Source organism: Syngnathus typhle, linkage group LG21 (genome assembly GCF_033458585.1).
Source record: "Syngnathus typhle isolate RoL2023-S1 ecotype Sweden linkage group LG21, RoL_Styp_1.0, whole genome shotgun sequence".
NCBI classification, from domain to species: domain Eukaryota; kingdom Metazoa; phylum Chordata; class Actinopteri; order Syngnathiformes; family Syngnathidae; genus Syngnathus; species Syngnathus typhle.
In genome coordinates, this window is record NC_083758.1 from 4,854,121 (window position 1) to 4,880,229 (window position 26,109).

Genomic DNA, 26,109 nt, shown 5'->3' on the forward strand with positions numbered 1-26,109 from the left:
CATGTGATAGGCAATTAGCGAGGGATAGAGTGAGAGGGATGTGCGAATGGTGTCACGCCCAGGAGGAATTCGCCAGGAAGCAACCTGACGAGATCCAATTTCCATATTTTCGGCACTCGAATGTTTGATTCGCAGCTGGCGTTCAACCTGCGACTCTCCCAAACCAGGTTCTGATTGTTGCACGCCAATGTCGTACAATTTACGACTTGTTTGCGTACCCCAAAGCTTAGGTTGCCAAGGTTGCTCAATGAGATAAGATCATAACAGCAAAGTAAAAATGGGATAGCATAGGAAATACAGAAATCCTCTCGGAAACGTGCCATGCTATCTAAAGTGAGAGAGAAAAAATGAGATAAAGTGACTATGATTTAAACTGAATCTTACCTCTGAAGACTGTCGGTTTACATCAGCGCGGCGCAGACCACATATCGCCTCGCATTTTCCTCATACAACTGTGGCCTTTTGCACTTGGAGTCTGTTTCATTCCATTTCGTGCACTCAACTACTGTGATTGGATGGTAGGCTCTGAGTGCTGTCCAAATGGCGTGCGCTGATTTCACCCTCGCATCGGAACACGCCGGTGACTAAGTCGTCTTCCGCTGCTATTTTGCGATGTCGTAACTTGCATTCACAGATATTTGGAAAACGAACCCAAAGGAAAATAATGGAAGTTGAGTTCATTCCGGGTTCAAAAAGATCATAAAAGCAATATTTATTGCACAGGCAAGAAACGGACTCTCGTTCTTGTCTTAAGGCAGCAGAGAAATAAGATGAATAGTAGTTAGCCTTGTTAGCTCAGCGCTAGTCTAAAAATATTCACACCACGGGACCGCTAGCACCAAATTGTGTCGAACTGAATACTAACATTAAAATTCGCGTCAACATTTTTGACTGACACCATGATTTGAGAGCCCCAAACTTTTTTTGATAAATACTCGCCTACCTTTCCTAATAACGAAGCACCGCTTTGATTAGAATAATGACTTTTGCCCAACAGTCACTGATATCCTTCCATATTCGACCTTAATGAAGACATTTAAAATGCAGACCATACTCCTTCCCGCCCACTCTGATCCCAGTTTTAAATGCACTCCTGAGAGAGGCCATCCTGTCTATTATGCTCGCAGACACAGTCGGTCAAGCCTTGGTCACCTTGGTCTTTTTGAGTTGAGCGTGTGTGTGCATATTTCACACCTCTCCTGCTGCATGTAAGTGAATCGCAATCCTCTCCCGTGGTGGAGCATAACACCTGCAAGCTGCCTCTTAAAATGGAACTCGTACCTAAATGACGACAATTTGGCCTAGCTACAATTACAAACAATACAGAGGGGAAGGGAAACTTGGAAAGGAGAACTGCAGCTGAGGGATGCGGACCGCCTACTTTAAGGTTACAACTCTAATTACGTGCAAACTCATGAGACACACCTTGAGGGAACGCGAGCTGCATACAGATGCGGCTGGCGGTGGTCGTTTTGAGTCCAGCGTCGCCGCTGACATAGTGAAGGATGGGAAGTACATTCTCCATCCTTGGCAAACGATCAAGGAGGTTTTAAATAGTGTAATTAAACCATAAAACCTGGCACGGAACCCCTTTCGATTAGTTATTTTACAACAGCATTTCAATTACAACTTTTCCAACGTGACCTGAATATTTGGACTTGGAACACCGACTAATTAGTTTTTTTGCGACATTCGAATAATTAACACCCCTCATGTCACAGACCAGAACAAGGCTGTTGAAATGAAACTTGTCAGAGGACTGAGTCATCCTTTGAATATCCTTCTAAAAACAGTTCGAGGCGCCACAAACACCAATCGGGCTGAATGACACTTGATTGAAAATGGCATTGAGAAGACGGGAAATCGTATTAGCGGCGCCTCGGTCGTCGCCCTCCTCGGCACGGGAAGCTGATTTGCGTTGCCCCTCTCTTGGCCACGGAAGATTTGTGTGCATTTTCACCTCCAAATGCCTTTCTGCACTTCCCCGGCTCCAGTGACATCCATAATGTTAGAGCTGCCTTTGTATGGGAGCGCACACGTCCCTCCCTACCATAACAGAATACTAATGAGTATACAAGCTTAATGAAATGAGGACAGCCCCGCCTGCTCAATCAATATATTTTTCTCCACTGTCAGTGTGGCAGAAGTCATTTAGTCCACACGATGCTCCGTACTCCTTTCCGCAGAGTGTTGATTGTTTTGACCCGTGGCCGCTCTTGATTATCATGTTGCGAGAGAGAGTCTCGTTTTTTTTGGCTCCTGCAGAAGAGAAACAGCTCACCGTTGTACTCCTGCCTGGGTAGGCGGCAGCCATCGACTCTCTTTTGCCTTCAATATGCATCCTGGATTGTGGGTGGGCTTTCTGCTCGATTCCGTTCGGCAAATGAAAAGCTATTCATGTTGCTTCTTCTCTCGAGTCACTCGGCTATTCTGCGTCTTATGACACAGCTACGGTTCAGTAAGATACTTAAAACCACGTACAGAGAAAATGTCCTCCGCATTTTCTGTTCTCCACCAGGTAGGGGATGACTCAAGATCAGGTGATCTTGATCGAGAGTTCGATGGAAAACTCGAAGAAAACGATATGAAAATGCCCCAAAGTCAAGTGTTGAAAGCAGAAGGGTATGCTCTTGAATAATGCCATCAACTTTGTTTTATTCATAAACGCATCTGAGCGATAGACAGGCTGCCTGTCCCCGAGAACTTTTCAGGATTTTTTTTGTCTCTGCCGCAATAGGCAGCGCCAAAAGCCTTCCATTTATGCTAATGTGAGATTCAAACCGTGATATCTTCTTTAACCAAACTCTAAACGGAATTGTTAATATTTCCGCTCATTTGATTGGTTTCAAAAGCCCCCCTGTTGTATTAAATTGCAGTTGATCTGCACCTTCACATCTAAAGGAATAAAAGTGTTCCTTTTTGGGTGTAAAACAGGGTGTCACCTTGAGCTCTCAGATCTGTCGGTCGTTTAATTTTAACTGTGACAGCACAAAAAAAGAATGTCGGGGCAAAAAATGCGAAGCCTCTTCATCAGTCTTTCATCTGGGTAATTTGAGGCGTTATCTGCAAATCGTCACTTGGCCGTACACGTTTCTTTGTCTCAAACTTGCTGTTGTCTCAACTCTTCCATTTCCTGTAGTCTCTGATCAGCTTTGAGTGCTACCTGGAAAGTGTCGTAACACTGTCGAGCTGCTTGTTATTCATATTAACTGCTAATACCCCCACTCAAGAGTCCCTGATCAAATCACTTCAAGGCGTCACAGCACTAAATTATGCTCTACTGTCAACTTAAGTCTAAAGTGCCATTTTGAAAACCCGTGCATCTTTCAAGCCGATACGCCGTGTAAATGTTCCAAATCGGATATTACGAATTTAACGTCAAGTAGCCAACACTCTGGGAGAAGAGTGTCTTTACGGTATAACATTGATTGCAGTCCCCTGATCCAGTAGTTGAGACTGAAAGTTTTTCAGTTTGTGTAAACGTGAACAGAAAAAAAAATCTTAAAAATACCAACTCGGCATCCATCTCTCTGACACTGTTTATGGCACTAATCATCTGACAGCAACCACCGGGGAAATGACCTGTTGTACATTTTGTCAGCCCGCAGCGGACTGTTTATTGAAAAACTAGCCGGTAATCTCTCCAACCGGATCAAATATACTGGAGCTGAATTCTGATGGAAGGCCGGCCGCCTATGAACTGAGCCAAGCGAAAGAAAACTGCCATCCAAAATAGCACCAAGTGATGAACTCGGTCAACTGCCTGATGTATTGTGCAGTCAAACAACACTCCCTTACAATTATGCAGGATGGAAACTCAATGTACTCGGTCATTCGGGACACTTTGGCCCACCGGGGTACAGTTAGCTTCAGTAAACCCTGACGTTGCTTCCAAATCACTCGTCATCTGGATGTGTTGTAAACGCCGAGACCGGCCTGAACGATTTTTGACAGTGGAAAGGCAAAAGAAGCGCCTTGCTGCTTTACAGTTGTGTTGACTTAAGTTAGAGTGCCCTCCAGCCACTGGAGGATTATGTAAAACTTGCCACTCAACACACAAGTTGAGAGGAAAAGCTTTCATAATATTGTGACTTCCCGACTTAGTAAAACTTTGACCCTCTCGCCCTTCGAGAGACTCGACTACGTTGTGTTTTTGCAAAAGGCTGCATGGCAGCTGACATTGATGCAGAGCTTCTGTACCGCAATGGCGTTTTGGGCAGGGATGATCCGCTAGTTGCAAACAAAGCTGTAGCGACATGACAGCCAGCCCTTTTCATGTTCGCCGAACTTCCAGATCTGTTTGAAGAGACCATTACCTTTTCAGTTCCATTTAGTCTGTCATTACTGAAAGGTTTGTCGAAGCAAAATATTCAAATAAGATATGAAGAATAAATAATTTGGGGTATCTTTCTGTCGAATTTCCTCTCGAAATACAATCCCAACATTTTCTTTTTTTAATTATATGTCGTGAGCCTTTGAGGTCTTAGATCCGACTTTTCAACGACCTCCTTTTCAGTGGAGCCTTGACAATATTGTCATGTCCAGACTGTGTCCCGTTGCCAAATGGCAGGGCTTTTATTTCTGACACCACATACATAAATACATACGTTCTCAACAGACAAGGACCCTGACACATAATGCAGACAGTCCGGACCTCCAGAGTCTATAAAATCGCTGAAGCCGTCTCGACTGTCTGCGAAACCCTTTATATTGCATAACTTGAGAGCGCGATACTAATCTGAATGCTAAACCATGCCACAGGGGTCATTGTCTTGTTTTGATACCTCATAGCGTCCTTTCAAGGGTTTCAGAACAAACACTGTGTACGTACGTAGTTCACTTTCCAGACCTGCAGCTCCGTCCTGTTGGAGTTTATTAAAAGTCATATTTTGTCCTCTTTGCGTGATGTCACAGCAGAGCCGCCTACCTGCAAACAGTCAGCATGCAGGCATTATAGATGCACTGCTCTCTGGAAGCCAAACACAACAAACAGTAATTCCCCTACCTGAGTGCATTCCTTCACTCTTCTCTCATTGTTACTTCTCCCTCATCCATTTTATAAATGATTAAAGACAACCGCTATGTAAAAACCCAGTAGATAATTGAAACACGCTTTAGCTTTCAGAAGCCATTATTGCTTTGAATTTAAATGGAGTCAAATTGAACTGAGATGGAACGGAAAGTTTGCACGTCACCGTTTTTAACAAGGCCTCGCGTTTTCAAAAGTTTGCAGCATCTCTGGAGGACGTGATGTTTCGTACCCGAGTCATTAAAGTTTGACTGAGGAATGAGATTAAGGTAAATTACATGGCGCATGTTGTCTTGCCTCTTTCTGTTCTTTGACTACAGAGATGAGAGGTTTGAATAAATTAAAAAATTGGAAAACAGCATGTTATCTTTCCTTTTGGGCTTTTGTTCCAGTGCTGTAGGAAATGCTTTCAATACTTTTCATCTCAGCCATCAGGCTGATATGCAAAAGTTGCATCAATAAGAAACTGAAAAGGAACTCGGTAGAGCACAGGCTAGATGGAAAGATAACAGTTTGTATATCAACACAAATAGAAATCAGTATAACATTGGGAGACAAAAGTAATGTTGAAGGTGCTTTGTGCTTTGCAAAGTCTCAAGTGTGTGTCTGTGTTGGCGGGGGTGGATGAAATAAACACACCAAAAGAACAGACAGTAAGGTAAAAAATAAATTCATACGCAAGCTACCGATAGCTTAATCGCTCATACATTCACCAGTTAACGCTAGCCAAACTCAACATTCTAATTAAACGACACCCACGTCACTCGCCAGGTCAAGACCCGCCTTTTAAAATCGTACTCACTCCAAATTACAGCTAGAATGTGAGGCTGGTTAACCCCAAGTGAGCTAAAAACAATAATTCCATTCCGCACACGCTTGCTATTGTGCTTAATATGCTAAATTAAATTTTAGCGTACTATGTGATTAATTGATGGCTTTGCTCTCAGTGTATCATCCCCATTGATGTCTGTGGGCAGGCACTTTGTCTCGCGTATGATAATGAAAGTCTTCAGTGTTACGATTGCCATGTAAATCAGAGCATCCACCCGAGCGCTCATATCACACGGGGGGGTTAAAGGTCAAGGCGCTACCAAAATGATTAATAGTTGGCCTATGAAAGAAACGTTTGTCTTACTTGACGGACTTGTTTAATCTCCTTCGACCTCTTTTAACCTCCAGTCGAGTTTTTACCGTGCACACTGGGCACTATAAAAGAAGTTTGTCAAGGACAGAGGGGGTGGGGGTGGGGGGGACTACTGGAAATTCTTCCTCCTGCATTTTTGGGCTTCACCGGGTGACATGATGCTTATTAGATTAGATGCTTATTAGAAAATTCCATCTGGGGTATTATGGCTAACTCCTTTCTTAATTGAGGATTACCAGTTATCAGCAAAGTTGTTTAAAAAAAAAAAACTGACCTTGTGGAGTTAAGTTTGGTATTTTGTCATGGGTCGTGTTGCCTTGGTCTGCCCACACACAACAACAAAAAAAAAAAAAACTCGAATTGCCATTTCCCATCTGTCTAGTATATGGGCCTCAAATTTGGGAGTAATCAGACAAAATCTCCCCTGGAAATGACCAAAATGACCATAAAGTGGCCACTTTAAACCAAAATGTTCGACTTCCTGTGTCTTTTCGAGCAAGGATTTTTCAGACCTTTTATATGCCTCTATTCCTCACGGACATGCCTTCTCAATCTCATGTCAAGTGAAACTTAGTAACAGCCAAGCCAAGATTTGTTTTGTTTTGTAAAGCGCAAAATACTGATGCATAATTTACGATACTGCTGTTTTTCTTAAAACCACATGCATATGCAATTCACCGACACATCATTCAGACGAGACCGCTTGTAGGAACAATGTGGCGTGACGTTGGTAAATGTGCTGAAAATGTAATAGAGAAAAAAGACATCATCCCCACGCCATTAAAATGTCATAAAATGGACGGCAATGACAGCATTGTCAAACCGGCGCTTTGTACTCTAACCCAGTTTATCTCTCCTCTCACCTATTTTAGTGCCATGAATCATCGTGGGCAACAGCTGCTACCCACATAGAGGTCACCCCACCTCTCTTTCCATTCGATTCGGTCCAGAGGATGCTGGGAATGTGTCGCGGACGCAGGAAGTTCCTGGCGGCCTCCCTCGCCCTGCTCTTCATCCCAGCACTCACTTGGCTCTACCTGTCGGTCGGCAGCTTTCAAGGTAAATCCTTCGGGGGCGGATGATGATCGCAACCGATAAAATGTTACCAGGTCAGAGCCAAAAGGCAGTAAATAAGTCATCATAATCGGCGAATCCAATTTTTCATTCGAGAGAAAACTGTCGAGGCAATAAAGGCGACGATTGCAAAATGCATCTTTATTATCAGGAAAAAAGCAACAATAAAATCAAAATTATTTGAAGAGTTTTGAATAAAAAAGTAATAATACAAGAACAAAGATTTCTTAGTTCTTTGGGTCAAAACAGACACTTTTGAAGGAAAGTCTTAATTTTGAAAACGTTCTCGAAATATTCTTAAATTTAAGTGATTTTCCCCTCAATTGTTTCGTCAGACAACAGCATCGCCTGTGTAGTTTTTTAACACTTGCGGCTCTACACACCTTCAGGCATTAGTGTATATTTGGATGGAAATTGTTGCTTGAGTCACCAGTATAGTGATTGCTTTTATCGCTTGAGGCTTTTTCCAAGCGTTTGCACCTCTCGCATGATGTCGGCCTATCTATGTAATGCACGAAACAGAAATGCTGATGCCATCTTCTTTGCACTTTTAAATTGTGTCACCTTACAACAAGCATGCTTGGCGCCAACTTCAGGAAAATACTTAACAGAATCAATCTGAAGGAACTATGGTCTAAAATAAGTTGATAGTTTCAGTATGATTATATATGATTCTTTTCTTTCGTTCTTTTTTTTCATTTCGACTCAGAAAAGCTTGTACAATACAGATTTGATCTTGTTCTTTGTATTCAGGCATTTCGAGGCAATTTATTCATTCGTGATTCCAAGAAAGCCTCCTCACCATCTGGTGCTCGATGCCTTAATGACAATGAAATATGCACCAATAGATGGATGATGGCATCAGTCTCTTTCCATTACTTCTTGTTCAAGAAAATGGATTCCAGATTTCCCGTTCAAGTTCCTCGCGGTGCAGTGCAACAACTGCTTCCCGATTCTCTTTCAGCAACTTTTGTCTCCATAGCCATTAAAAGTGCAGCATTTGTTTGCTCGCTGGTCTTTTATAGGATCGGTGCCAGGTCTCGTTCGCTTCAAATAACCTCCCAGAGGCTCGGCGCGATAAGATCGAGAGAGCCCGTCTCCCCAAAGGCTCCCGTTGAGTCCACCTTTGCGATGAACATGACCGACAGGGACTCGGTTGATGAATCAGACACGGCTATCGATCGTATTTGTCTTCTTTTTGTTTTGCCTGGAAACATCCAGATGAGATCATCCAATTACACAAGTCCGCACACATTTTTTTTTTTGGCGTGTTGTTCTTCATACCCGGACAAGCTGCTATTTTAGATGTCAATCTTCAATTTGCTTTAACATACACACGTCCCACAGGAATGGCCGGAAAGTACAATGACTAAGCAGAATCGCCAAGCGGCCCAATAGCAAAGTGAATCCGCAATCTACAGAAACAAATTTCCTGTCGGCCAAGTCCCCTGTTCTTCCTATTTTTTTCCTCGGTGGGGGGGTGGGGGTTGCGTTAATGAACCACCGAAGCCTGTCCAAAGTTGATTACCTCGTGTCAACGAAGCAGGGCCGAGGCAAGTTCCTGAAGCCATTTAATGACTACGCCTCACCGGATTGAAATATTGCGCTAGTGCCATTATTAATTATGATTAAAATGACAATTTTCACTCAGAGTTCCATTCACGAGAGAATTATGCGAATATGCTCCAATAATGCAGCCTTTGCCACGGTTCGCAAAGTCATTACTAGATTTATTTCAAATATCTGCCAGCTCGGGGAAGTTGTAAAAAGGACGCGGCGCCAGGTCAGCTCGAGGTAGGGCGTCAATGTGCCAATTAAGACCGTTGCGCTTTCCTTTTCACACCAGTCTCCATTGTTTTCCTTTGTCTGTCTTGCCTCTGTTTTTTCGTCTTAGAGAGTTAGAGGGATTGCGTCTTCCTATGCACTTTGGTAGAATTGTTTCACATTTCAACAAGATTCACATTGTACTCGTTAGCCCGTCATGCTCGTGTTTGTCAGCATCCGCTCAGCGAAATGAATTTGTTGACGTAATCCATATATAATGAAATGCCCGTATTGTTCTGAGCAGCCAAATGCTTTTCCTCTTGGCAATCGCTGGTTGTAATGGTCCCCCGAAAAAGCAAACCACTTGTAGAGTTAATCCTTTAGCTGGTCAGTGAGCTATAGTCTCATTTGCTGACAGCTCCCCTCGTGATTTACATTTCTGTTTGGAGCGCTGTCTTGTTAACGGAGTCGTTTACTTGGTTATCCTATCTGCAGGTTGCCGAAGAAACATATCATTTGGGCACACGTAAACACTGTTATCTTGAATTTCTGAGATGCGAGCCTGTCCTTTTGTTCCCGTCACTGTATAGTCGCCGTTGAAATGCTTTTTAATTGACCTGTCAATCATTTTATTCTTGCGTGATGGTCGTGTATCATTATAGTCACTTCTCCGGCGTACTGAAAATAGATCATTTCCATGTTTATTGGCATCACTGGAAGGATCTGATAGGTGGGTGTGAAAAGTGGTTTTGTTAGGTAATCCGCACTGTTTATCTTGTTGCGCCGTAAAAGTAACGCGGGCTGCTCTGCGCGGTCGGAGTGAGGCGAACGTTTCTTCGTCTCTCGCAAATCATTTCTGTTCGGGCATCGTCTGAGAACACATTCATCAGGCAGCTACACTGATTTGTAATTAAGTTTAATTAGCAATAGTTAATACAATCTGCCCCCAGAGATGTTTACCATTCGAGACCGCAAACCTGGAGGCTAGTCGGAGCTAATGAAAGGCCCGCTACTATTACCTTATTGATCAATTTATGCTCCCTTATTAATAGGAAGACGAATGATTTGGCGTGAGGCTTTTTGGAGCTCAACGCTAATTAAAGCGCCAAAACTAACAAATACAAAGGTGAAATGAAGGCGATTCAAAGCTGCGAGATATTGATTTTTGCGTTTGCTGTGTAGCGAAATTATCTCAAAATTGAGGTCGACTGTTGGATAATACGAAACCATCCAGCGGAAAGGGAAACTAGAGTGCAACGGTGTCACGCTCACTTATTCTGAAATAATCCACATAATTTGAGAAAAAAAATAAGAATTTCTTTCCCTTTTATAGGTTTTAACGCAGAATTGTTTGACGCCAATCGAAAACAAAGATGGTACCAGAAAAGCTGGTATTTATTTGGGAACACTTTCAACTAATGATAATAATCATCTTGGAAAAGCCTGTTAATTACTTCTTTGTTTGACCTTTTTGGCAAAACTAATTTACTCTAAGCACCCTTTTGAAATGAACCTTACGAGGGCTATTTTTTTCCAGACGGACAATAGCATTACAAAAATGATGCCGACTCAAAGAAACCTATTTAAGGCTAATGTGCTACTCTGGCTCCTCAGAAATGGAAATTAGTGTCGGTCGGTCTTTCAAATGACCAAAGATCTATAGAAAGTCAACCATAATAATCATTAATAATCAAGCAAATGATGTCTTGGATAGCTGGGTAATATTCTTGCTTATGGTTACAAGGCTCATTTAAATGCTAATATCCTTTAAGACATAATGCTGTGTCAAAAAAACACGGCGTGATGCTTTGTGGCCTTGTGATAGCCTTTGAAAATAATCGTATAATCGAAAACATCAACAAACAACCATTACTAATGTACGCCCCTGAATATTTTCTTTTTTAAAGATTGGTAGTGTGTTCTCAATTTACTTTACAATCTATGTTCCTACTCTTACATGTGTGTCAGAAAAGTTCCAGGACTTGGGTGACAGAGTTTTATTTCTAAACTATGAACTCCAATGTTTTCCCTTGGAAGTAATTCCCCTAACACGTTTTCCCAAGGGTTTCTGACACACTTTCAAGTGCTCCTCACTTTCATGTACAAATCGTCTTAATATCGTCCACGTCTTCAAAATGGGCCTACTTTAATGACCCTCTTTAGCTTGGGAATGAGCGAGGGAAAAAAATTGCATTAAGCCAGGTCAGGGGATTTACTTTGAAGGTGAAAACTGGTAGCTTTGAAATAAAGCTTAGGTTACTCCAGTCCTGAACCTTTTCTGACACATCTTCTATAGTCAAGACCTTTGGGACCGACTTGCTGTGCCTGGTGTCTATAATTGCATATATTACGTAACCCCCCCTGGGTGAGATGTTCTGAGCATGGAGGTCTTGGAGATCCACCGTAGGGATTGTATCTCAGAGCTAGATTGGCGTCCCTCTGATGTAACTCCAGAAGGGTGTCCAAGGACTGGGAGGTCTGAGTTGCCATGCTTAACCTGCTTCCCACAGGACCATGAGTGGAGTGGCTGTGACCCAATTCAGGGGATGAAACCATCTTAGGGCACAGCCTAAGCAACTCAAAGCGATTTCAATCCTTCTGAAGCGGGCCAGCCAAGACTTTGGGAGATTTGGGATGCCTGGCCGTTACTTCCCATGAGACATTGTAACTACAATATCGAAGTCTCATAACTAAGTTTACTACTTTCTATTTCAGTCCCATCCGAATACAATCATATCTCGCCTTGTCCTAGTTCGCCCATAATTTAATCACCATGTCGGAAGGTGTAGCGCACTCCACAGCGCCGCAATTTGACTCGTACAGAACATGACAGTTTCGGGTCCCTGAAACTTGATTTAGCGCTGTGTCATCTTTGAGATATGTTGCTCTCTGCTTTACTGCAAGATTCCTGCTTTGAGCATCTCGTATGCGAATTAACCATCGTAGTATTCACCGGGAATCACCTTACCTGAACTCTTCAAATAATTCGAGTATATTCCCTTTTTACGCTTACCAAACCAAACTAGACCTCATTCCACAGGAGCTACACAGTCTTTGTTAGAAATATGTGAAGGCTAAATTAGACAAGGGATATGAGAATAGAATCATTCCTTTGAATAAGCTCACAAGAGGACCAGAACATTCATTCCTTTGTCAAAGCAATGTGTGTGAAAGAATATCTCGGGTTATTTTGCTTTCCAATTTAATTTTTTTTTACACACAACGGCAAGCAAGACCCACCCCCCCAAACAGCTGTCCACGATTTTCATCCTTCCATTCGTACGACAACAATGGATCCTTTCACCGTGACCCGTTATGACATTTAATTTCAGTCAACACAGGTATAATTGATAACATTAATTACATCCCTGTTTCCTTTTAGATAAGCCAGGGTGTGCATATTGGATCAATTGAACGGTTGTTAGACGCTGACTAGATTGTGAGCTATCATTAAATAACCATTATTGAAAACCCTGGAGCAACAATATTCGCTCTTGGGTGAATTCTTTTGTGAAATATATTGCGTCTTGATGGAGAGAGTAAATAATCACCGGTGGTATGCTAACATATTTTTTTGCCTCGGGAAACGTGTTTGAAAGTTGAGCATCATGAATTTGGTTGTTTGTTGCATGTCCAAAAGTGAATCATCTGAACATTTCACCAGCAATCTCGGGGCACCATATATGAATCGTCATTGAGGGTTTCTTCTACGAGTATCCATTGTGCCAATTATGTGGATGCAACTGAACCCAAATTGAGTTTTGGTTCTCCAGAAGAAGGCTTAGCCTCCTTCGGTTACCGGCTGCTTTGATATCTTGCAGCCATAGGAGACTATAAATCACCAGAGGGGTGCAGGGGAAATAGATTCCATTATCAACAACAAACAAGCGACCGGCCAGGAATTTTTCATTCCGCTGATTCATTTAAAGTAGATACATACAGAAAAATGTCAACTTTCAAATGGACTTGATTAGCATATTCCCCAGTCGTGTATTCACGACCACCTTCATTTATCTAACAGCCAGAGAAAAATGGGGACCATGGCCACCCCAATAAAAGCAGCTGGTTACCCACTGAAAATACAGATGGATTCGTACCACAGATTCCCCAACACAGATCAATACAGTCAACTCTAAATTCCTTGCTCTTTTGTAAAACAGTATGTGAAGCTTACCAGAGCCTTTTACCCAGGTGAGACATCAGAATGGAAAAAAAAACTATTGTATTATTTAATAAACTTCAACCTGAGCCTGTCACTCCCCTCAGGGGACCTTCAGTTTCAAAAGATATACCGAAGCTTGAAGTTCATCCCTCAAAAAAAAAGCATCGTCTTTGACTATTCCGAGCGACTCGCTTCTATTTGATCATTTCAAAGAGAAGGGTGAGGAATTGTCACTGACTTGGATTGAAAACATATTGGAGGGTCTTACCTAACAGGAAAGGAAGACATCTGCATTCCTATGTCTTCGAACGATGTTGTTTTTGAAGATTCTCATGTCACTTTCTTGCGCATTGGGATTAACCTATATGCCTGTCTGTCTTGTGTAACATGGTGGAAAACATTGATTCCAATCAGTCACAAGGCTTTTCACATGTAAGTCAAGCCGTAGCTTTACTGGCGGTTTTGTGATTTTATTGATTTATTGCCCTGAGCGAAATGTCATACTGTGAAAAACACTTAAGATTGCTTCTGTTGGTTTGAACTCCACAGTGAAGCCACTCCCCCTGTCACCGTTGGAGACCCAGTCGTCCACGCCCGCCGGAGGTGCGGGCGAGCGGCAAGCGTTGGAGTCGCGGGTGCGGGCGGTGGAGGAGGAGAATCGGGCGCTCCGCCGCGAGCTCAGCCGACCACCCCGGAGCCCCTCGTCGCGCCTTCCGTACGGCGGTCACCATGGCAACCAAAGCAGAACCCATTCAGAGGAGGGCACCGGTGATAATGAGGGCCAGAAAGCTGCTGCAGTGGGGAACAGCTCAGACTGTGTCCAGCAGCCAGTCGTGGACAAGTGTGAGGTGAGGCGTTTCGACTTAACGGTGGAATTTAAAGCGCTGACTTTTGAGACGAGGTTTAGATTTTGGATTCTCTCATAAGTCTGATCTCTGACGCCGGGATTGGGGTCAGACGGCTGGTATCGTGTGAGAAGTGCGGCATTGCCATGCTGTGATCTGATAGTGCTCCCGCAGCGGCGCAGCGCATTTTAGCTCAGTGGGAGGATGACCAGAATGAAGATAGCGTATCTTAACACTAGCTCAATAAAAACTCCAAAGCGTTTGGGGAGTCAACTGACAGTCAGAAATAAGTCCAAAGGCTTTTCGTTTTTACAACTTGACACATCTAGGGAGACCATCCGATCGGACTGTCCTGTAATGTTTGGATTAGAAAAGGAATGTACAGTGTATATAGTATTTTCCTCATGTACTTTATATAAACAAACACAGAGGGGACAAGATTCAATGACGTCACCACGCCAGATCGTTTAGATTAATTATGAGATTTCATTGCTCGTCCCGCCAAATGTTTTTTTTTTCTTCTTCCAAGGTGAAAATATGGTGACTGTCACCATGCTAGCGCTAGCATTAGTGCCCGCCATTTTTTGTATACGTAAGAGGAAAAACTAGCCAAGTTATTAAATAAATACATACACAAATAAATGCATAAATAAATAACATTATGAAATTAATTAATCAATAAAATGGCAGGCTTGTAGTAGTACTGATCTTAATTTACCATGTGGTATATTTTTCTGTGAAAGCACACATGATAGAGAATAATAAGCATGTGTAATGGAAAGTAGAAGCGGCAAAATAATTTCAAGGTGTCTCTTTTGCCGACTGAAGGTTTAGCTGATTTGTCTCCTCGGCATTTTCAAGGAGTTGCACTTCTTGTACTTTCTCACTCGTGGGTGGATGTAGTGTCCTTAGATGTTGTCTTATCACCATCGCAGCCTACTTTCACACCAGAGCTTGTCAGTCATGCGTAATTTTTTTTGGGGGGGGGGGCTGAGTATTTTTCGTATGCAAACGAAATACAGAGAAGGCAGAACAGCTTGTGGGCTGGAAGTAACAAAATCAAAAGAGGGCCAGTCTGACTCGGGCACCAGTCCGGCAGTGCGTGCACACGACCGCTTGCTCACTTGGAGGGTTAGCCAGGCTGCCCTGACCCTTGAGGGGAGATTACAGTGGAAGCTTGGAGGGTGGAAACGAAAATGCGCACTAAGTTTTGACGTGTCAAGATGTCATTCGGAGCTAAAATTGGAGCCCTTTCCCGGGGCAGTGAGGGAGAAATCTTGCAAAATAAGTTAAAGCAAGTGACTCTTCTTTCACTACCCCTCTAAATGTTTAACACGTCATTGCAAAAATGCAAAGGTGACTAATTCCAGACTCGTATAATGCGAAATAAGAAAACCTTCAGCACATTTGTGATTTGGAAACTAAAACAGACAACAATAGTGGTATTTAGAATAAGAATAAGTCAGGGGTGTCAATCTTGTTGTTTTTGCGGGCTGCATTGTAGTCATAGCTTCTTTCGGAGGGCCATTATGACTGTCAACCCAAATAAATGTATGAGCACCTCATATTATATACAGTAAAAGCTACAAAACAAACTGACAAATAACTCATTTTCAAATCAGACAAATAAAACCCAATGAAATATTTAAAAAAAAAAGATATTAAAAGTGAAGACAATTTGCAATTCTAGTCATGAGACACGAATTTGATTCACAATTTGTCTTCACGGGCCACATAAAATGATGTGGCGGGCCGTATCAGGCCCCCGGGCCTTGAGTTTGACACCTGTGGAATAAGTGAATAAAGTTCAAATCCATACAATAGCTTTCGTTTCACTTCACATTCAAAGTCTAAACAGAAGGGGGGGAAAAAAAGCATGTTCTATTCCTTTAAAGGAGCGCATTGAAGATAAATTGCACAGTGACACACTTTAAACTCGTGGCAAAAGGATCATACCGACAAAGGACACGAAAAACAACATTAAGATGAAGTTTCACGGGCCAACAAGGAAATGACTCCAAAACTCCCACCAAAGAGAAAATGAAAGGTTTATTTCTACACGGGCAGGTTTATAAAATGCTCATCCTGATAACAAATCTACGCCTGTCAGTTTTTCTATTCCAACTCTGCTCTGACACATTGCAGATTTCACACAATACTCTTAACCCACTTCTTCACACGTCAAATCTGACTTAGCATAAACAACATTTTTGCGATTCCCGGGCTGATTAAAAAGTCCAGGCAAATCCTCTCCCTGTCTGGCTGCTTGCTATCACGGTGACAGATGGACAAAATACAACCCTGCGAGCAAGCCCCCACTGACCCGTATAATGGAGATCTAACCCGGCCCGTTCTGTGGCCTTGACGGACAGCGAAGAGCTCACGTTATTATGATCATCCAAACGTGTACATCACGTTTGGCACTGAGCAAAAAGCTATTCGAGCAAATGCCCAAACACCTTCTGTCGGCACACGATGACAAAGAATTGAGTTTATCTTTTTTCATAACGTCATTCAACCCAAAGCAATCTCGCCACATTCGAGACATCAATTCCCCCAAGATAGAGTTGCATTATTGTTACTTTGGCGAGGGAACACTTTAGCTGCTGTCAGCAATCACATTTCACCGCAACATCTATATGTACAATACATTTTACAGCAAATAATGAGATGTGTTCATTTTGTGGTTTGTAACGCTTGAAAATTCCGACTTGAATTCAATTTTCCGGTGGGAATGGCGTTTTTATAGCATCTCTGGGGGTTGGTATGTTTTTCAGCAAATTTCGCAAAGCTGTTGTTGCCCTCTGTTGTCACTCACGGATCTTTATATTTTTCTTCTTTCCACAGACCATCCATGTTGCCATCGTTTGCGCTGGTTACAATGCGAGCCGAGATGTGGTGACCCTGGTTAAATCCGTCCTTTTCCACAGGTACGTTGTTTTTGTTTGTGATAGGTTTTGATCAGTAAGGAATTAGTTATTGATTCTAGCAACAGGTGTTTGTGGCATAAAGAAAAACAACCACATTTAGGCAATTGGACTTCATTTGCACAATAACACACTGGGTTGGGAACAGAATTTCAAAAGCTTCAGTTATCCTATCTCAAAAAAGAGAAATTCAAATGTAATCAGTTAAATTCGTGCAATGCTACATTCCACCAGATCCTGGTGCGGCGTGCAAGGGTTAGTACTGCTTCTCAGAAATGCACGTACGGTACGCTTCTGAAATAATGGATGGAGTATCTTTGGTTCATTGAATTTCTATTCGCAATTAATGCTCTCACTGCCGGATGGAGTGCATTATGGTCTACCACTCAGGGGTTGTTTTAGTGCGAAAATGGCCACTCAGGTGTGGCCAAAGCACAGAGAGGTTGACTAGGCAGGGTTGGGGGGCAAGGGGGGGGTCTCTTCGGCACACATTTCAGTAATTGGGTCGAGCACTTTTCATAATCAGAGCAAATGTCCTCGGCATTTCTTTCCATTAGTCTTTTGATTAATTCACTCCTTAAAGCCAACAGTTGCTATGACCACAGTGGGTGGGCTGATTTATTTCAACAGAGCATCCAGGGTTGAGCGAGTCTTCCAAACAACCATAAAGGTTTGTTCCACCTCATAACCACGTTTCCGTAACACTCTTAACCAAACGGGGAGCGAGAATGGATTTTTTTTATGGACGTTCGGTTGCCTGACTGAAGGTGCTCTCTGTACATTGAATTAACCGAGGCAAGGTCGCAACAGATTGTTCTTGATGCCGAGCTTTGGACACGTTGATATGATTTAGATCTTAAAAAAAGGGTATGCCGACTTGAAGTTAATTGGAGGTGACTTTGGCAGGACAAACACAACTATCCTACGCTCAAAGCAGATGATGAGCTTGGCTGTGTACAGGAATGACCTTTTTTTTTTTTAAGCTACGGAGCGGTCACCAATCGAGCGACTAATATTCCAACCCCCCCCCCCCGAGGCAATGTTGAATCAAACGAGGGCTTTAAATGTTGACTCACTGTTGTTTTGCCACTGAGTGACAAGCATTCGAGTCGACAGCACCCTGCGAGATCAGCCATGTTGGCCCGTCCTCTCATAGAGGGCTTGCTGAAATTGAACGGATTGGATCAGCTGGGCCATTGATTGCCAAACACCACGGGACCCTGTCATGACACGACCTGCGGTATTTAGCAAATCGGCTCTCGTCCCGTACTGCCTCAATTATCGTCAATATCTGATGATATCCAAAAATGGAATCACTTCCCCTGTTGCAGTTTTGTTAGTTTACTCTCTTGTCAACTAGTTTCCTGACCTGTATCGCCGGCCTCACATCTTCAACAAAAGTGATTAGACTGGGCACACAAACAGGAGAGCTTTTGGTCGATATTGCTTTCACTCATTGTTCTCTAGTGTCATTGTCTTAATGATTTAATGGGCCACCTTTTAGTGTTGCTTACAGCACAGGTCTGATGTGCTTAAAGGAGGCGAATAAAATTGACTTTTTAATTGCTTGTATACAAATAGTTAGGTCTCCGGACTGGCTGTCTACCCACCCGTCAGGTGTGAAATTAAACAACCTTCGCAATCCCATCTCGTATTTGAGGAGAGATTTTATAGTGATGGGGAGTTCAGGATTTTTGGGCTCAAGTAACTCGTCCCAGCCACCATCTGACTGGGAACTGCTCTCTTGCTTAATTCGGCCCTCGGCTGATATCTAACTGTGTCCTTCCATTCCCCGAGTCCCACTTGCACTGAGCCACTCCCGCCCTTGATTCCACTGCCAAATCTAAATGGGGTTAAGGTCTCCAGGCAAGTCGATGTATTAAAATGGTATCTCCTGCTTCAGCCCAGTATATCCTGACACCTTAATTTGTGCTGAAGTGAGATCACGCACCTTTGCTCCAGATTCCAGACTGCTCTGTTTTTGGGCCATGGCATTTGGTTTTCCTGACATTTGTGCAGTCCCAATCCATTGAGCACCTCATAGCATCTTTCATGGTTTCACCAACAGTGTGGACCATTCTTAGCCCAATTGTCCTTGCCTTTATTTGTTTGCGTCATGTCTTTACGACAAGCAGGGAACATGTCTTACCACAATTTATTCCCAGCTGAAACATGCAGATCCTTTTAAAGAGCAGCCAACGGAAAGCTGCTACATATTTACAAGCGGTGATCATTCAGGAGAGAAACGACTAAATTGCTTCATTAGCCTCGACAGATTTCTTTACCGCTACATTTCTGAATGCAAGGTGACTGTGATGGTTAATGCTGTCATGGAAACGGCTGGCATTGAAATCCTCCATGTGAAGGTGAAGGTTCACGCTTTAGAATATCCTTTCTCGATTCACTCCTAGCCGACAAATAAATCGGCGTCTCCGTGGGAGAGCATGGCGGAAGGCGTGACCCTGATTATCAGTTTCTGCTTGACGCATTTAGTTTTTTTTTTTTTTTTTTTAGCACAAGCCCCCAGTAAAATGAATGGTTATTTGTCCAAAAGAATGTCGGGGCATGATTTACTTGCATGGAGTCGACGCTGCATCTCTCTTGTGCACCTCGCAGACTCCTCCAGCGAGTGCAGCTGACACATTGATTCCCAAACTCATTCAGCCTATGTTGTCCCATGGCGCTCACTTCCCCCTGTTAACTTTCTCTAAATCTTGACCTGGTTTAGATTCCCGAATACCTACTAAGTGCGTCCACCCTTTTCTGACAAGCACACCAGCCAGTGTTTGGTGAAATGCATTTAGCAGCATAAATCCCTTTAAGCTGTCTCATCTAATTTCAAAGGAGTCCCAGGATAAAAGATGCAGTTCCTCCTGGGTCAGACTTTATTGTCTCTTCTGTATAAAGCCTTGGCCGTCCTGTCTGATGAATCATCTCCTTCATGGCGTTGTGTCTCCCCGAGGCCGGCACGCTGCGCTTCGTTCAAACGATATTTAAATTAGCAAAAACAATCTCCGCTAATGGTCGACAGAGTTGCTTGCTCGGGTGGTTTCGTGCAGATCGCGCAGTCTTCATCAGCAGATGTAGTTTTGCCGAGGAAGACTGTTAAGTGTACAGGACTGGTTCGGGTTAGTTAGTCGATTAATTTGATTGACGTTATTGCGAAAACGATTTAGCTAGCGCTATTATTGCGACACAAGTTCAATGATGTATTGAGAATATCATGCCACAACATGGCATGAGATTTTTTAAGCAAAACGTATGCCTCGAAACTTTGTCGATCGTTTCTCATTCGTCAAAGGAGGACAATCTGTGTAAGAAACTGCGGTTTGACGATGCATTTCAATTTCTCATTGAGGCATTATTTGAAGTTATAGAATGCTTTGAAGCTTTCCCGTGAAAGTGCATAAAATATATTTAAGCCTCGCCCCGTGTATGTGAATGCGTGTCCACAGGCGGAACCCTCTCCATTTCCATTTCATCACCGACTCCATAGCTCAGCAAATCCTGTCGTCTCTGTTCCACACCTGGATGGTTCCTGCTGTCCGGGTCGACTTCTATGACGCAGATGAGCTGAAGGTGAGAAATACCTGCTCCCGTTTGCTTCTGTGACTCGGCGCTTCGCCTCCCGTCATGCAACCTGTCCCTTTTATAATTACTGCACTTTTAATACACTTCACACTACAAAGCCTTCCGATCAGGAAAAAAAAAAAAAAAAAACTCATTGCCCACTAAAAAGTTTGGAAAGAAATTACATAGCGTAGAGATCAAGTGCGTTTAGCATTAGCAACTAGATGATACTGCAGCATGTTAGTTTTGCAGCAACGGAACGAGGGCCCCGGGTGTGATGGATGTCAAGTTAACTCTATTTAAAGAGTTTTATGCAAACAGCATCCTTTTCCCACCGACAGCGGAGAGCAAGCAGTGCCGCTCGCGCCTTAGCGACAGGCAACTGTCCTAGGGATGACGCTCAGTGAAAATAAGCGCTTAGATGTGTATTCGGGGCACTTTATTTTTTCCCCCCAGACTACTTGTCAAAACGCATAAATTTCTGGAAGCAAAATGCCCAAAAGTGCCCTGTTTTAATATCCGACTTGTCTAAGTTTAGCAAGCAAAGTGAAGCCATATTTTAAGATAGTTTGCCTTCCAGATAAAGTTTGAGTTTTGAATAATGTCGACGGGGTATCACCAATTCTCATATATTGTAGAAGACCAGCGGCTCCTTATTTAGTTTGAGATAAAGTTAAAAAAAAAGAATTATAAATGCTCCATTTTTCCATATACAGTGGAATGATATATATATATATATTTTTTTTTTTAAACAAAATACAAATAATCTACCTCCATCTACTAACACCCACGTCACTCACCAAGTTAGGCCCCATTTTTTTAAAACCATATATACTAAATGTCAGAGCTAAAACAGTTGTAAAACAAATTTTTATCTCATCAATCAATGCAGGATACTCGTAAGAATATTTGCATAATTGCCTCCAGTCCCTGTTAAAACACTGACAGATTGTGTTTGTTGTCTCATCGCGCTAATGATGCAGTCTGAGGTGTCATGGATCCCCAACAAGCATTACTCTGGAATCTACGGTCTGATGAAGCTGGTGCTCACCAAGACGCTTCCGCCAGATCTCCAAAAAGTCATCGTCCTGGACACAGACATCACGTTTGCCACGGACATCGCCGAGCTATGGGCGGTCTTCCACAAATTCAAAGGTAGCACTTTGGGAATTTGACCAATTTTCTGACTCGAAGAACAGCAACTGTGAATTCACAATCAATCCATTTTTTTTTTTACATTTTTAAAGAATTAGTCAAATAATATCTATTGACATGAGATCGATAATCAATGCATTTTTACATTAGTATTAATATTTAAGTCCCTAAAATGGTATGGTCACTATAAATCAAAATACTTTTCAAATACTTTGCAAAACACTAACTTAATTGAAAAGTAAGTTGTTACACAGAGTTCCAGACAGTTCACGTAATGACCGAAAACCCAATTAGCACCTTTTCTCGAGTTAAAGGATGCCCGGGCAGCGTTAAAGACATAAAAGGCAGCGTGTGTCACGGGGGCACAAAGTCCTGCGGGCAAATCCATTGGCGAAAGTTAAGGTTGCAGGAAGTCACGTAGGCGCAGGGATGTCAGCGAATCACTTAAAAGATTTATCGGAGCTGCTGTCCTATAGAGTGGCGCAGCCGGCAGCGCTTTGGATCAATCTTCATTAACAGTTGACTCCAATGCACCACCTCTGCCACCCGCTCCTCGCCCAGTCGGGCTCAGTCGTTTGTTCCCATTATGTTTAAAAGCAAAAGTAGGCCCCAGCATTCACTCAGAGAAAAGCGATACTTCAAAAGGAGAAACTTTTTACATTTTCTTAGTTAGCCTTTTTTGCAAAAGATTAAAAAAAAAAAAATCTGTCCGTGTGCTGCTCCACCGTTTGTTTTTAAATACCCATTTATGGTTTTAGTTGATTGTTGCCACTTGTTGTGAAATGTTTTTTCAATTTTGTCAAAAATCAAAGCATAAAATTTAACAAGTTGTATCTTAAGGTATATATGAGGTATAATATAATCTCAAGTAACAACAGGTTGTGTACAACATTTGTCACCTGTGATTTTTTTTTTTTTTTTTTTTTAAAGTACTCACGGCCTTCCATTTGGAACATTTCAGTTTGAATGAGTCATCTAATAAGCTTCCGCTGCCAGCCCGGTAATCTTACACATGAACGAAGGGATGGATTGTAAACCAGGAGGTGTGGAGTTGTTTTCAACCCTCAGCGAGTCGAGGAAGCTATTTTGAGGTGTTATCTGTAAAGCAAATAATAGATGGAACTCGAAATGACCAAAAGTCCTGCTCACCCCAGCGATGCATTACATCTCATTTGGGTGCACTATTTGCACAACCTCCATTTTGGGGACTCTTAAGTGAGTTTTTCTGTCATTTTTTAACATTAACTGATAAAAGCTGCAAGGTTTGGACTGTAATTACGTTTCTACTAATGCATTCCGGGGTTTTTTTACATTGCGTTCAATGCCTTCTTTGGTCACTTTTACCACCCCCGGTGTTATTTGCCGAGCGTCCTAAAGTGCTGGATTCTACTAATCGATAACCCCAAATGATATGCGACAGTATGAGCTCCGCTTTTAAACCAAGCATGTTTATGGGGCCTCAGTGCATAATGACTGTCTGCCATGCTCTCAAAATGTTTCTTTCGGTGTTGTCTTCATCGATCTGGCTGCTCCCTGCTTGTATTGCTTAGCGGCACTCCAAATGGGCTCTGAAGGGTATTTTCATCCCGTCGAGCAGAGCTGCAGATGCACCGGACCCCGTCTTTCCTGTCAGCTCGAAAGCTGTGGCCATCAGTGGATGTAATTTTACCCGGTGGTCTTTTCTCCCTGCATCAATTTGTGTTTTGCCGTACAATTATGGCAACACGGTGTGGTGTCCATCCCCCCCTCCCAACCCCCTTAAATGCTGACTTGCTGATGGGTTCTAAAACCGCAAGAGTGATGTACATCGTTTATCCATCCAGTGTCAGAAATCCCTGCCGGTTTCCTGGAACCCCCCCCTCAATTCTAATCAGTTGATAATATAAGGTCGGGTAAGAGCTCTAGAGAAATTAAAAGTTGCACTCCAGACCCCATATTTCATTTTACCTTCATTCCCAGTTCGCATGGCCTCCAGAAAGCGTAGTCCCTGACCCTTGCCACTTGGACAAATTTGAGAGGCGTGCAATGGTGTGTATCAAGCGGCGGAGGGCAGGCAGGTTGAGGTCAGGTGTTTAATGTCGAGGTGTGCGGGGGGGGGGGGGGGGGGGGATTGAGCAGTGTGTTGTAATGCCTTTGAACTCATTAATTCTTCATCTCTCAGGAGTGCTGTGGAGTCTCTTCAATAGATGTGCTCTGACTCCCCATTTATGAACATGATGTACAGTGCATGTCCCAGAGATGTTAATAGATTCCTTTCCTGTTGCCATATTCCACCTTTTTCTGAATCTTCTGTGCTGCAGCCAGAGGCATGTATCGCATGATCATGCCAGTAGGAAATATGACTCGAAATTAAGTGGATGCTAATGGTCATTAAAATTTGACAGGATTGAAAAGTTAAATATAACTGAATTGCTGCAATAAGCTGGTGATTCTTCGAGAATTAATTTGGAGCACCAATCTTAAAATTCCTTCACTGCCAGCAAAGGTCAAATTAATTTTTTTATGTCTATAGGTGTCAATAGCAGTGAATGAGTTAAGCGAGTCCTCAAAACTATTTTTAGCATAGTTTTAGGAGAATTTTACAGAAAGACAGATTTTTAAGTTTTGACTTGCCTCTTCTTGATATTTCTTCAAGGCAACAAACTCCTGTGTAGGTAGCAATTCTGTGCTCTCCCTCCATTTTAAAATAACACCCAAATCACCCACTTGTGCTCCGATACACTCAAGTCGTAAAATAACAGCTATTTTGAAAAACACTTTAAATTCCTCACCTAAAACTGGTTTGTCAAACAACTGTTATAAGCAATGGAGGCTTTTTTTTTTTTTTTTGCTATCGACCTAAAATTTGTTACTGAGATTATTGTTGGTTAGTTAAATTGGCGAAGGCAACATAATAGTGATCGATTTTCTTTCTGATTCACAAGGTGAATAATGATAATAACCAAAATTCAATTCTCCACTGAAGATTGGCTTTAAAAAAGAGGCCTTTGTTTTATTTTCCTCAATGGCCTCCACTTAACCGCTCACTTTTCTTCCATTGTCCACGTCACTCCATGACTTGCTTCTTCATTGTTCAAAAGGTCAGCAAAACATGGCAGCTCTCATTGAATGGAATCAATACATCACAAGACACGGGATTGTGACCATTGGGAAAAAAACCTCTCCTCATTTCCACTCCTCATTCCGTTGCTCATTGGAGCGTGATGCCTCTCATCACCACGGAGCACTGAAGTAAAAGCCCGCCAGTCGCCCCTGTTGTCAAATGTAATCACACAGTCCCGTAAACATCGATCATACACACTTTTCTGACATTTTCTCTCCAAAATCTCACTAAATAGTCAAAAATGCCATTTTAGCAAAACACCGCTAATTAGCTGCCATCAGAAGCTCATTTTCTCCACCATGTTAGAACAACCAAACTAATTGCAGGTGATGCTTGGGCAGTGTTACCTAGCCAAGTACCTGCCCTTGAATTAGCGGCACTTAGCGTATTGCCGTGACACATCGTTTTTTTTCCTCATTGGCCACTTCAAACCTTGTGCGTCAAAAAGGCTTTTTAGCTGATCAGTTGGCGTTCAAGGGCAGCGGGACAAAGATGATGTGCCGGTGACAATCAATTGCCGCGCCCCGCCGGCTCGCAATTTAACGCTGTGTTTTGCTACACGTTATTTGTCTCCGTGCCGTCGGTTGCGATAAAAATCGCCTCGGTGGGCGTCCCATTTCTTCCGCGTGCTCCTTTCCACAACATCCCCTCCCTTTTTCGTCTGCCCACTTTGCTGCATTGCAGTAATACGAGTAAATATTCAACATTTATTAGCTCCAACTCCATCTGTTCATCTTCAGCTGGGACTGTTTGAAGTGCACAAAGAAACACAGCGGAAACGTTGCCAGGGCAATTGTGGCGTAATACACAGTACTGTGCTCTCAACACAACTTGTTGTTTACTGCCCACGTTTGTTGGAGCCAATGCTTTGCCCGACTCTTGCGTCCTCTACTTTGTAATAAGACTGCCAAAAGAAAGAAAAAAAAAAAATCCATGTACCGTAATTTCCGCACTATAAGGTGCACCGGATTATAAGGCGCACCTTCAGTGAATGGCCCATTTGAAAACTTTGTCCATCTATAAGGCGCACCGGATTATAAGGCGCATCTTCAATGAATGGCCCATTTTGAAACTTTGTCCACATATGAGTCCATATATTTGGACATGCCTGCCGTAGTGGCTCAATATTGGTCCATATATAAGGCGCACCGGATTATAAGGCACACTGTCGGCTTTTGAGAAAATTGGAGGTTTTTAGGTGTGCCTTATAGTGCGGAAAATACGGTATCCTTTTTTTCTTTTCTTTTCAATTCATTTGCCTTTTCTCATGCACTTGGGATGCTAGTCGTCATTTCTGGGTCAACTTCCAATTTGGTCTCTGTCGTGAAAACCGCAG

General features: G+C 42.7%; 1 protein-coding gene across 2 annotated transcripts in view; it reads left to right on the forward strand.

Moving 5' to 3' along the window:
* large1 (LARGE xylosyl- and glucuronyltransferase 1) overlaps positions 1–26,109 on the forward strand; it is a 109,994-nt gene that overhangs the window by 71,754 nt on the left and 12,131 nt on the right. For both annotated transcript variants that reach the window (XM_061269062.1, XM_061269063.1), the window contains 5 exons: positions 7,046–7,232; positions 13,723–14,021; positions 16,866–16,948; positions 20,401–20,524; positions 21,499–21,670. In XM_061269062.1, the coding sequence (XP_061125046.1) occupies positions 7,046–7,232; positions 13,723–14,021; positions 16,866–16,948; positions 20,401–20,524; positions 21,499–21,670 (865 nt within the window). The remainder of the gene's footprint in view (positions 1–7,045; positions 7,233–13,722; positions 14,022–16,865; positions 16,949–20,400; positions 20,525–21,498; positions 21,671–26,109) is intronic.